General features: G+C 38.3%; 1 protein-coding gene across 1 annotated transcript in view; it reads left to right on the top strand.

The window, feature by feature from the left end:
* Positions 1-3,928, top strand: part of ABCA13 (ATP binding cassette subfamily A member 13) — a 505,863-nt gene extending 501,935 nt beyond the window's left edge. The window contains exons 60-62 of the mRNA XM_025379476.1: positions 1,316-1,421; positions 2,649-2,786; positions 3,443-3,928. Of these exons, the coding sequence (XP_025235261.1) occupies positions 1,316-1,421; positions 2,649-2,786; positions 3,443-3,538 (340 nt within the window). The 3' untranslated portion in view covers positions 3,539-3,928. The remainder of the gene's footprint in view (positions 1-1,315; positions 1,422-2,648; positions 2,787-3,442) is intronic.
* The last annotated feature ends 9,468 nt before the right edge of the window (positions 3,929-13,396 follow it).

Below are 13,396 nucleotides of genomic sequence, written 5' to 3'. Positions count from 1 at the left end.
AAATAGAAATGTTAGAGAGGTGCTTGTCTGTATGCTTTTATGTATATTTTATCAGTGTCCTCACCAACCTCTCAGCCATGTGAAGATTAGAAACCATCAACTGGAATGATGGGAGGCTACTGTGGCCATGCCCAGACCTCATGGGGAAGTGACATCTGACAGCCTGAAATTAAAGCAGGAGGACAGGAAAACAGAACCCCAGGGCAAAGAGCTCCATCGGTGCTCACAAGGGTGATCTATGTCACTGGCACAAGGTCACATTGTCTTGGGTCCCCTGTCTTAAACAGATAGACTTGAAAAATAATTTGACCATAAATCTATTAGAGATCAGCCTCATTTAGGGAAAATTTACTGAAGTGTAACACGTTTTTCCCCAGCAATGCTTTGTAAATGAGATGACTACGATTACTAAGACTGGGCATGCCATTTGTTCATTCTTCACTCATTAAACTAATATTTACCAGTGCTAGGTACTACGTACTCATACTGTGCTTGGTACTTAGAAAAGATGCTTCAGTGAACAAAATGGACAGAGATTTTAGTCATCAGAGTATATTCATGTATTTGTCTTTTATTGAACAGATTTTTATTGGGATGCTATGACGTGCCCAACACCACATGAGATAAGGGAGTAGAATAATTCATATAGTTTTTGGAGAACTCCTACATTACTGGAGATTGCTATTTGAGGTTACCTTAGGGTGTGAGTATGAGCTCATGTCTTGTTGATGGGACACCAGTGGAACTACTGTCTATAACTCTACAGTGTGAGGAACAGAGCCCCTTAGGCAGGAGACTTCCTTTGCAGTCATAGGGCCTGTCCACCTAGGCTGGGTTGAAGTATAATTGTGGTAACTTTTTTATGTAACAAACAAACAAGTGCCTGGTAATTACATATGCAATCCCTTTCATCTTTTCCCTGCCAAATTTTAATCAGTACAGACCTTGAAGCAATAAGGCCAACAATCATGCTTCCCAGGGCCAGTTTCCAGCCCAGCTTCCCACTTCCACTAACACAGGACTTTGCTTTCACCGTTTGTGTTTTCACCTTCCCTCTTTTATTGACTGGGTGTTGATTCTGGGACTTGCTGATAATTTTTTTAAGATAAATCAGTGTCTGTCAATATAAATGAAAAACAATTAACTGTGTAATTGACTTAACTATTAATTTCTGTGTCTTATATTGAGAATCCAAACTCTCAACAATTTGGAGTAGTTACTTCTTTTTTCTGCCTCTGTGTGAAAATAGACTTAGAATTTACTCGTCTTAGGTCAATATGATAATAATCTTGTTTTTATTTTATTTAACTCTCAGGTTTGGTGATGGTTATACAGTCAAAGTTTGGCTCTGTAAGGAAGCAAATCAACATTGCACTGTTTCTGATCACTTGAAGCTTTATTTTCCAGGAATTCAGTTCAAGGTAGTGCTAATATCCTGTATTATTTCTTTGTTTTCAGCTAAAAAAGCTAATAAACATACCTGTCTTTTTCTGTTTTTATTCTATGCTGTTATAAGATACTACTTGTTACCTTAGTCACTTTGCAAAGTATAGACCCTGCCTCCCTACCAAAAATAGCATGGATAGCTGATATTGCTTGACCACTCTGAAGAGTGACAAGCCTGCTTAATTGCTTGCTGGATTGGCCAGAGCAGCCTGTGATTACATATCACGCCTCTTATCTGTGGGCCTAAGTCCACTGCATAGCTCATCTTCTTCAGCATAGAAGATTGCAAAAGCTAATCTCTTCCATATATTTGCTGTAGGGTTTATAGGCTTGATGGTTTCCGCATTGCTTCACAGAAAGAGCCCTGTGCTTGAGATCACAATCCTCTACGAACTTGCTATCATCAAGTATGGTCACTGAGCCAGCAGCATCTTCATTACCTGGGACCTCTTAGACGTGCAGAATCACAGGCCCCAACCTGTTGAATGGGAATCTGCATTTTAACAAGGTGACCCGGCGATTCCTATGAACACTAAAGTTTGAGAAGCACTGTCTAAAAATCTCTTGGATAACTGCCGGATGCTGGTTTATTATAACTTCTAGCAGGTTGTAGTCCATAAAGTAGTTATGTTCTATTTATTTCAACAACTGTCATTTAGTGAAATCCTACTATGGCAGAAGCATGCTGTGTGAGACTGACATTCATGCTCAATTATGACTCTGAGCTACTCTATAAAACAGATATAATTATCTCCATTGGCATACATGAAGACAAAGATCAGAGGTTTAAATGTCTTCCCAAGAGTTGCTCAGCTAATGATGAGAACAGTGAGAGACTAGCCCAAGTCCCAGTGTAAAACTCAGGGCTCCTCCATCCATCTCTCTTAGGCCATGTTAAATCACTACATTTCAAATATCTTTGGGCATCTTATGATTCCTTAAACAGGGCTTCCCCATGCTATTGCAAGGTTGGGGCATATCAGGGGGCAGAACAGCAATGCCACTCAGTTGAATGTCATTTGTCAAATATACCCTATGAAAAATTGTCATCAATAGGCATCCATTGGAGACTCACAAAATTATTTGTGTAGGTTGAGAAAACATAACTGAATTTATTTGCCAATTAAATGTAGTATGATCAATTTTGTTTAATAATGCTAATTATATGATACAATTTTTTTTTTTTTTTTTTTTGCTTTTAGGGACAGCACCTGAATTTGTTAGAATATCATGTGCCAAAAAGATGGGGATGCCTAGCTGACTTGTTCAAAGTTATAGAGAACAATAAAACCTTCTTGAATATTAAGCATTATACCATTAACCAAACCACTTTGGAGCAGGTATAGTATCTTGAATGATTCAGGAGGTTGCATTTTGCTCTGTTCATCAGACCTAATCTAGCCAATTTTAAAATTAATCAAATTGCTTCAATTTATCACTTTATTCATTTCATCTTTTTAAATTTTATAAAATTAGGATAAGGATGGTGTCAGAAAATTTGTTTATTGTATACCTTTCTACTTAAGATAGATATTCAGTAGAGTTTCAGTTTGTTCATGATTATGTTGGGCATTCAACTAATTAAATCATGTCACGTTAACCTTCCTTTCTCCATCTTACTCACCCCCACAAGACTTGTTGGGGCAGCTCCACTGTAATCAAATGATACCTAACTTCTGGGGAAGCAAAAAGCATTTCATTTACCAAGAGTACCAGAAATATAAAAATACATCACAACATCTTTCTAAAACCAGGCTTACAGTATTGAGAACTTCTAGGTGATTTATTATTATAATTATCTAGAAATATGAACGTTCTTAGAGTTGTGTCCTCAATGGATTTATATATTTATGTGATTTGGGAGGGAGTGGTGTGAATTAATGATCTGTGGGTTTTAGGACAAGTTGGCCAGTGTTCTGAGACAATGTCTCCTTTCTAGTAAGTGAGACCAAAAGTTTGTATTATAAGTAAAAAACATTTTTATGGTTTTTTTCAGGTATTTATTAATTTTGCTTCTGAGCAGCAGCAAACTCTGCAGTCTACTCTTGATCCATCCACTGACAGTCACCACACACATCACTTGCCCGTCTGATCACTAAAGGAGTTTCCGTAAGGAATAAAGCCTTGTCTTTCATTACAATTAACAGTCAAGGATAAAACAAGCACGCGCACAACCAAGGAGCTGGGGCACACTCTCCAGGCAGTCAGATTACATTCTCTTGTTCATTTTCTATTTTGAATCTCCTTGTTAGCTAATAACCACCAAATGGAAAGGTTGTTCTTTCTGCAGACTTTTGGGGCGCTCCTCCAAGACATTTGTTCTTTTTACCATGCCAGATAGACACCAGCTTCTTTGTGACAAAGGCATGAATGATTTGACAGTGTCCAAACTGAGACATTCTGGAGCTGGAAAGGCTGTCACAGACTGTCCACTCTAAACATGTCACTTTTCTGTTAAGAAAACTGAGCCCCCCTACATGTTTTTAATGATTTTAACGTACGCTTTCACTAATACTGATGACATTATATGGTATGACATGAAAGAATCACCAATTTTTTACATATAAAATATGTCTTTTTAAAAAAATAGGATTTAAAAAGCTCTTTTAGTATACACTTTAGCAAAATTAATTAAATTGAACTAGTTACTCTGTATCAATTACAGCAGTTCTACCAGAATCTCCCAGGTTATAATTTATGAGGGTAGATAAACAAAATGTAGATGCATTTTCTTTTTCTTAATTTGGATGAATAATTACTGGTTTTTGTTACTCTAAGTCAGTGTTTTTCAAAGCGTAGTGGTCCCCATATTAGCTGCATTGCCATCTTCTGGGAGCTTGCAAGAAATGTACATTATCAGGATCCACTCCAGACCTAGTGAATCTCAAATTCTGGGACTTAAACAAGCACATTCCAGTTTAAGAACCAATGATTTAAGGGAATATCTTGTTACCTCCTAGTTATACAAGCAAAATCAACATAGTATGTAGTCTTTTTCTTTTTTTTTTTTTTTTTTTTTTGAGATGGAGTCTTGCTGTCTCTCCCAGGCTGGAGTGCAGTGGCGCGATCTCAGCTCACCATTCTCCTGCCTCAGCCTCCCCAGCAGCTGGGACTACGGGCGCACATCACCATGCCCGGATAATTTTTTGTATTTTTGGTAGAGACGGGGTTTCACCATGTTAGCCAGGATGGTCTCCATCTCCTGACCTTGTGATCCACCCGCCTCCGCCTCCCAAAGTGTTGGGATTACAGGCGTGAGCCAACGTGCCTGGCCATAGTTTATTTTAAAATATATTTATAAAAGTTTTGTAAAAATTATGTCATTCTCAGAATTGTTGTCTTCAAAGCATTGTCAGATAGAGAGTGCTCAGATATGGCTCTTAAAGGCTATATACGTCTGATATTTTTCATCCTATAGTTAGTAAAATGCATAAATTCAATCCACTACTGAAATAGTTTCCAGTCAGACATTTCTGAGTTCAGACATTTCTCAACAATCTTTTAACAACATTTTTCTGAATCCTCAATAGAAAATCATATTAACCTTATTTTAAAATTTGGCCTTTTTCAACACTAACATTGAGTACCAGCAGCTTGTGATCAAAGGCATATACTTCTTTATGAGATTTCATTACTAAAGCAAGATTTCATTAAATCTCTATTTCCTAAATATCATTCCATATAAGAGATATTTTTTAAATGGTAAGGATTAAGACAATCACAGATAGCTTTGTTGTGAGCAATTTTGATTCTCCTGTATCACATGAATTACATTTCCTTAAATAAATTACAGTTTATGGCCGTATGATTTATTCTCTAATTCTAACATAGTCTAGTTGTCAAGAGGAAATATGTAATCTTTTTATGACTGTTGAATCAATAAATACCAATTTGTGAAACATGAACTTGTTTAAACTGCAGTGAATAAATGAAATGTGCTTTAATTTAACGCGATTTTTGGAATGTAATTGTGCTTCTGCCAATATATTTTCTTGTATCTTTATTTGTGTCTTTAGGGATCCAATTTAATTTAGGTAAGCAGGAAATGAAGCTACTCCAAATCTTTTAAAGTTTGAAAGGTTAAAATTTAATTGAGTTTTGCTCTGCTATATTCTGCTCTTAGGGGTTCTTTCCTGGTTTTTGAACTGCTGTATTCTTGAAGTTTATGCTTCAAGGTATGCCTTTGAACGATAAACAGAAAGAAAGAGGAACCCAACATGCTAAAACACCACATCCCAGAAGACTGGATACAAAAGGTCAAATCTTATGTTAATGTTGAAAATGTCATTGCATTTATAAGTCATGCAGGTATTTTATGCCTTTGGAGTTAAACATTTGTCTTAAGACCTTTGGGCTTAAGGTCACACAACTGAGACTTTTAAACAGACTACCTGCTTTTGAAATCATTCTGAGTAGAGTACTTTATGAAACACAAACAACAGTGATTATCTCAGTTCTAGTAATCTAGCATTTACTATATAGATTATCTTTACTCCGATATTTAAACAGTTGATGTATTAAAGCTTTCACGCAAAATCAAGATAGTAAAAAGCAAATATAAAGTGTATTTTTAGCATAGTAAAGACTAGGTGGCTTAGGGTCATAGGTAGTTTTGTTTAATAAGCATTGAATTGAAAAATAGCTCAACATGACATCTTACAAAATATCTTAGAAAATACACAGTCCCATACACACCCTGCATCCTCCCCCCATAGGTACACTATTAGTGTTAATGAGAGTGACATGAATATTAGCATAATCACAAATGTTTCTGCCTATGTAGGAGTTACAGACACTTTACATTTTCAAACTGGGTTGACTATGTTTCTCCTTTGGCTTTTGCTTTGGCCTGCTGCATTATTTCAGCTCAGTGAATTTTTTTGATAACTTGTTACAACTCAATTTCACACACTTGAATAATTCAAAGCCCTTTCACACATACACACAGACATACATATGCACACATCATGCAAATACAAGCAAACATATGCACACATTCACATGTATGCACACTCAAACACACATTCATTCCTTCAACTAACACTTTTGATCTCATTCCATGCACATAAGTAGGTGGTGGGTACTATAAACATGGGGTGGTGGACTAATCAATAGCAGAGCCACAGTCATTGTCCTTGAGGAGCACTCAAGCAGGTGGAGATGGCAAGCTGAGAGCTACAAGCAAGGAGTACTCCCTGACATGGGGTCGGAATGATTCGCTCTCACGGAGGATGTGGGAACAAACCTGCATGGGTCTTTGCAGATGAGGAATGGGGGAAATGACATCTGAGCCTAAGAATATCAGAGCAAATGGAAAATACTTAATGAGCAGTGGATGCTTGCTTGTTATGTTGGAGAGCTATAGCTAAAATAGTGGTTCCGGTAGACATAAAGAACCCAGGTGTCTCATTTTTAGAATTTCTCTTACATTCCAGAATGGCTGCTAGATCTCTAGTTATCACAATATTCAAAGCTGAAATAAAAGAAAAATTGGACTAAGGGGATAATAGCACATCTATTTCAAGAGCTTCCCTGGCAACCTCACCTGCATACTTAGGCTTACATTACATCACCTGGAAGTATTCACATGACCCTAACTAGCTACAACAGTGTTTGGTCAATGCAGTTTTTATCCAGGCCTCTGACCACCCTAAAATAAAATGAAGGTTCTGATTCGATGTGAGAAGAACTAAACAGCTACTGGATAGATAACCAGCAGTCAGTACTATAGAAACACAGAGAAGTTTTGTGGCCATTTTGCTTGGGAAAAGAATGCATTCAATCTTGGACATGTTGAATGAACCAGGTAATGTTAAATTATGTGGCTATTTTGGGCAATCTAGGTTCTAAGAGTGTTACTATTTTCAAGATTACAGATGTATGCTAAGATCTGTGGAGCAGATATCATTTATATTTATAAACATTACTGTCAAATTGAATGTGGCAGATAAAGAGAAGAAAATTTTATGGATATTTTCCATTTGGGCTAAATAAATAGCATTGTCATTTTCTCACAGTGAGAATTCCTCTTGAGAACTTTAATGAATAAATGTCTCTTGCTGGAAAGGGTGGCAAATTACAGAAAGAAGTCAGAGGCATTTTTCTTAATTATTTGCTGTTGCTTGCCATCACAAGAGACATTTCACTGTCTTTCACTATAAGTGAATCTATCACATTTTTTCTCTTAAAGTGTTTTAAAGAAACACTCTTTACATTAAAATGTTTTAAAAAAAATTAGGTCCACTGAATTGAAGGTACATCTGAAACCTCGCAAAACTCAATGGTTAAAAAGCACATCTAGAAATTTAATGAGCATATTCTTCTTTCCAATACAAGGCAACATTCTGAACCCCATATTTGCCTTCACATTTATGTTCCATGGGTGTGGCTTGGTATTGATGGATGACAACTGTCGTTGGTGGGAGTCTGTTTGTTACTTGGTTTTGTTCACGAAACACTGGGGACTCTTTGTGGGATTCAGTGCAGGGTGAGGAATCATTGCTTCCAATCTGCTTACACTTGCACTTAGTGTCACACTGCAGCTTTTTCTACCCACACATAACCAAGTAAAAACTTTGTTTGCCTCAGCATAAGTTTAAGTGAATTAGGGTAGTATGCTAGAGCAAGGCAGCAAGTCCAAGGGGGAGTTCATAATCTGGGCATCAGGAGACCTGGCTCTACTGCCAATCAGAGTGTGATTTCCAAGCCCCTTTGCTGTTGTGTGCTTCTGTTGTCCTCACATTTACAATCATGACAAGATCTTTAAGAAGATTAATGAAATCAGCAAATTTCCACAGAGGGTGCACAAATACACAATTTTAGAAAAGAAAAGGGAACATATCTAAAGATAGAAATGAAGAGTAATAAGAGAATAATATGAATAACTTTATGCAAAATATTCAAAACCAAATAAATAATATTTTTAGTAAACAAGTAGGAATCAAGATTGTCTCAAGAAAACAACAGCCACTCCAGAAAATGAATCAACCATGAAATGTCATCACAAGTATATCCCTACCAGTGTCCCATCCCAATACAGCAGACCCAGATGGTTTTACAATTGTGCCATTCTAAAAGAGATAAGCTCTCTATTACACAAGCTATTTCAGAAAATGAACAAATTCTATCTCATTTTAGACACCAGTATAACATTGGCACACAAACTTGTCCAAGAATACAAGAAAAGACAAACATGGAGAAATTAATGTATGAACATGGGTACAGATAGAACTAATGTAAATAGAATCAGTAGTATATGTCTCATAATACAATATGATTTATCTAGAAAATGCAGTTGTGATATAAACTCAGAAACTATTACTGTAATCCATTGCATTCAAAGGTAATAAATGGTGTCAAACACAGAAAAAATATTTCATAAAATATAATAATCTATATTAGAAAGTTAAGATTACCAGTAATTTTTCACAATCTGATATGATACAGCTAATAATATTTATGAAGTTTTAACAGCTGAATTGTGTTACACTGTCAAAATATAGCATGCCCTTCTCAGGAAACTTTATTTATTATTTCTCTTCTGTCTTGTATATTTGATACCTCTCTTAGAGCTAGGCTCTTTCTAGCAACACTTAAGATGCTTTAGTCTCTCCCACTGTATAAAATACTGTATCAATGCCTCATCAGTGTCCACTCAATCAATAATCCATCCCTCCAGAGTCTGCTCCATCTTCACCTCCCACTGCCTCCTCTGCCTGTTCTACTTTGGCTGCTGCTCCCTCTATACCACCAAACAGTCCCAGCTAAGATCACTGAGGGTCTCCATTTTCCTAAGTCCAACAGCTAATTCAAAATTCACACCTTCTCGCCTCTCTGTTAAGATACTTTTTATTCCTTGGATCCCATGACTCTACACTTTTCTGGGTGTTTTCCCCCTCTCCTTATTTTCATTTTAGGCAAATGTTCCTTCACATGGCAATAAACTGGGGGCCTTTGAAAGCCTAGTTCTTGGCCTTCTGATTTTCCCTCTATATTCTATCTTCTATCTGTTCCTCACCAATTATCCCCCACAGATTGGTTTATCCACAGCAGGCCTCTCTACTGAGCTCTAGACATGCAACAAGGCCTACTTGGCATCTCCACTGAAGTCTCATGGGCTCGTCCTTGTCACCAAGAGAACAGATGAATGTGCCTTCTCTCCAAGCCAACCCATTCATCTCCTTTGTGTTCAACATGCCAGGGAATATTACTAACAACCTTCAAGTTGCATGAACTATCTTCTGAGAGTTTTCCTTAACACCTGCTGCTCCCTAATGTTCCAGAATCCGTCCTTTATGAGTCCTGGTGACTTTCCTTAACATCTCTTGCTGATGATTTTTTCACTTCTTCTTTCACTATTTTAATGAAAACCTCTATTATTTCTTGCTTGGATAATAGTTTTACCATAACACTGGTATCATAACTGGTTTCCCTTGATCTAATTTTGCCTGTCTATCATCTGCCTTTTGTGTTCCTGAGGGGGTGATTTGTTTGTTCATTTGTTTGTTTTTTTTGAAATGTAAAGCCAAGAATGTTATTATTTTGATTAAAACTCCATGCTTTCCCACTGCTCTCAGAATAAAGAAAACACTTTTAATAATGCCTGGAACATCTTGACTGGCTTTTCTTCCACATACCTCCCGCTTCAGCTGCTAGAACTGCATTAGCCTTGTGTTCTTCCAATGTGTCCTAATACCCTCCTGCTACAGAGAATGCGTGCATTGATTTCCTCTGCTGTGACCTCCCTTCTTTCCCTCTTATTTACCAAGCTAACTTCTTCTCCCACTTCATATGCCAGCACCAATGTCACTCCTTGTGGGAGCTTTCCTGAACACTGCCCACGGTCCTTCCCTCTGCGAATCCCTCTCATTTCACCCAGTACAACTCCTTCATAGCAAGTACCATGATTATAATTTTACTTGTGTGCAATTATTTGAAAAATGTTTATCTCCCTCACTAAATTGCAAGTTCCATCAGGGCAATGACAATGGGATGGAGGTGGGGAGGTGTTTCCCTTTCTCCATTTTATTCCCAGTGCCTGGCACTGAATAGGTGATCAATAAATACCTGTTGAAATGATCAGTGAATGTATTAATTCATTCTTACACTGCTATAAAGAAATTACCTGAGACTGGGTAAATTATAAACAAAAGAGGTTTAATTGATTCACACTTCTTCATAGCTGGGGAGGCCTTGGAAGACTTACAATCATGGCAAAAGGAGAAGGGGAAGCATATACCTTCTTCACAAGGCAGCAGGAGAGAAAGCACAGGGTAAACATATAAAACCATCAGCTCTCATGAGAAGTCACTATCGCTAGAACAGCATGAGGGAAACCACTGCCATGATTCAATCACCTCCTATCAGGTCCCTCCCCAGACACGCGGGGATTATGGTGATTACAATTCCACATGAGATGTGGGTGGAGACACAGAGCCACACTGAATGAGTGACTGGCCATCGATTTTGCTTTCAGAAGAGTGCAGACTTCCCTAGGCCTCCAGGGTCATGTTTAACGTGGAGGTCAAATTGGCAGCGTGAAGTGGTGTGGGAGCACTGGGAAAGTCAAGGAAAGGTCGACAGAGAATGTGGCATTTGAGCTGAGAGAGGAGCTGATGATACAAATAACCACATTCCAAACGGGAGGTGGGGGTAGTCCTGGGAAGGCACAGAGGCATGAAAGAACTTTAAGTGTTTGAGAATCTGCAGATAATTCATTCTGGTTGAAGTTTAGCATGGCTGTGAGGAAGTATCAGGGAAGGCAGATGAGGGTCTGGTCCTGGGCTCACCCTTTAGACCTGCAGGAGCAGACACGAAGATTAGCAGCAGGTGCATACCCTGATTAGGTCTGTAATTCAGTAAGAGAGCCTGCCATCCTGTCTCCCTCTTATTGTTCATCTGGGTGTGTTTTAGAGTAGCCTCTGATCGGACGCCTACACAGCTCTCCATGCTGCTCAAGATTGGTTTTCCAGACTCAAACTTGATCGTAAAAGGCCTCTTCTCACAGGTCCTTTGCTGACCCCAGACCATGTCCCTGTCCTCCTTTCAATGGAGAGCCTGCCTCTGCTCCCCTGCCCTGCACCACCTCCAGCTAGAACACCAAGCCTGCTCTTGTACAACTGTGTCTCTGGCACATGCTATTTTCTCTGCTTGCCAAGGCTCATTTGTTGCTTTCCAGGGGTTGTTTTTCAGGAAACATTACTGTTTCCTCTCTTAATTCTTCCTTGAACCCTTTCCCAGCTCAGAGTGTTAATTGTAACCTCTGAGCATCTCCATTTCTATATATGCCTTTGTTGTTAAAAACTGCATTTTTTCATATTAGTTTCCTTGTATGTGGTGGAATTTTTCAAAAATAACTTCAGAATCAGATGCATGATTATATTCCCAGAGGCTCATAGTGGATCCAGTTCTAATAAATGTTTACTGAAGGAACAGAAGAACAATGTAGAGGATGGAGACAGGAACTACATCAACCTTAAAAACCGCATAATCACTATTAATCATTGCTACTTGAAACTAAGCAATAATAAGTGAATAATTTATTTTATTTAAGAGACTCCTCAATTTCCTGTTAGGCTCTGTCAGTTCTCGACATGGGCCTGTACACAACCCTTTCAGCTAATGCTCATGGACACGGAGACAGTGTGCATTTTTTCCATGGCCCTGGGATGTAGGAAAGTTCCCTGAATATAAATGTCTTTGCATGAATCCCATGGTCATGTGCAATACTGAAGTCCTTGTTCTCCAGAGTTAGCAAGGTCTCCCTAATTGCTCTTGTGTTTTCCTTGAAAACCCTATGTTTACTGTTTTCTAAGAAAATACTTGTACATTTTTAGATGCATGAAAAGTGTATCCATTTTTCCTTCAGTTTCTGCAAAGTGAAAAATGTGGAGTTATTCCCCATCTAACTGTAATGGCAATGAGGAGAAGAAAACACCCAAACTTCAGGTCCCAGGCATATTTAATAGAGTGCTTAGGAGACACTCACCATACACCAGCTTAATTTCATTTCCCTCAAGTTGGTAACAAAATCTTCATAGAGACTTGGCACCTTTAGGGAAGGAAATGTTTTGCCCATCAGATAAAAGCAGAAAACATGATTACTACTAATATAATACTGATAATATCTCCTGTGTTTGATTACAGAAAGAAAAGGGATACTAATCTATTTTAAAGACAATTTTCACAAAGATACCTGTCATCGCAAAACTCAGACTGGACACTAGATTAGTTTGGGCAAAATTTCTTTCCAGGGCTTAGAGTATGGTTACTGAAGCTTGTGAGATACTCCATGTCTTTAGGCAGGAGATCGGCATAGGGGAGAACAGAGAGAAATATGAATGGCCAGGCAGCCAGAGGAAGCCGAGCAACGTGCAATACCAACCTCTTTAAGAGTATCTCTCCACCCTGAGATTGTTATTGAACTGGACTGGGGTCTGCTTACTCAGTGCAGCAAAACCAAACACTGACATCCGGATAGGAGCGAGAGAAAGTGGGGCATTTGTTTGCAGCCAGCAAACAAAATTGGGCAGCTCATACATAAGAACTGAGCTTCAAGGTGCCTCACAGGTAAGGGTTTTTAAAGGTGGGGAGACAGAGGTTACAGGAAAATCATAAATGAATACATGGAGACTCTACATTGGTTTGACATTGAAAGACAGAACAGCTCAAAGTGGGGGCCCACAGGTCACAGGTGGATTCAGAGATTTTCTGATTTGTGATTGGTTAAGGAGGTGAAGCTTGTCTAAAAATTTAGGATTAGCAGAAAATAATGTAAGCTCTGGCCCACAGGAATGGCCTCCTTTAGGATCCTTAGGAAGAAATTTAGAAGAAAGAATGACCATTAGACCTCAGCTCTTGTTTCCCGTTATCTGAGGTCTATGTGCCAGTGAATCCATGTGGTGGGGATCCAGGTTTCTGATAAAACAAAAAACAAAAACAAAAAACAAAA

Source organism: Theropithecus gelada, chromosome 3 (assembly GCF_003255815.1).
Source record: "Theropithecus gelada isolate Dixy chromosome 3, Tgel_1.0, whole genome shotgun sequence".
NCBI classification, from domain to species: domain Eukaryota; kingdom Metazoa; phylum Chordata; class Mammalia; order Primates; family Cercopithecidae; genus Theropithecus; species Theropithecus gelada.
The sequence above is the reverse complement of the archived record's forward strand: the minus strand, read 5'-3'. Positions and strand labels throughout refer to the sequence as shown.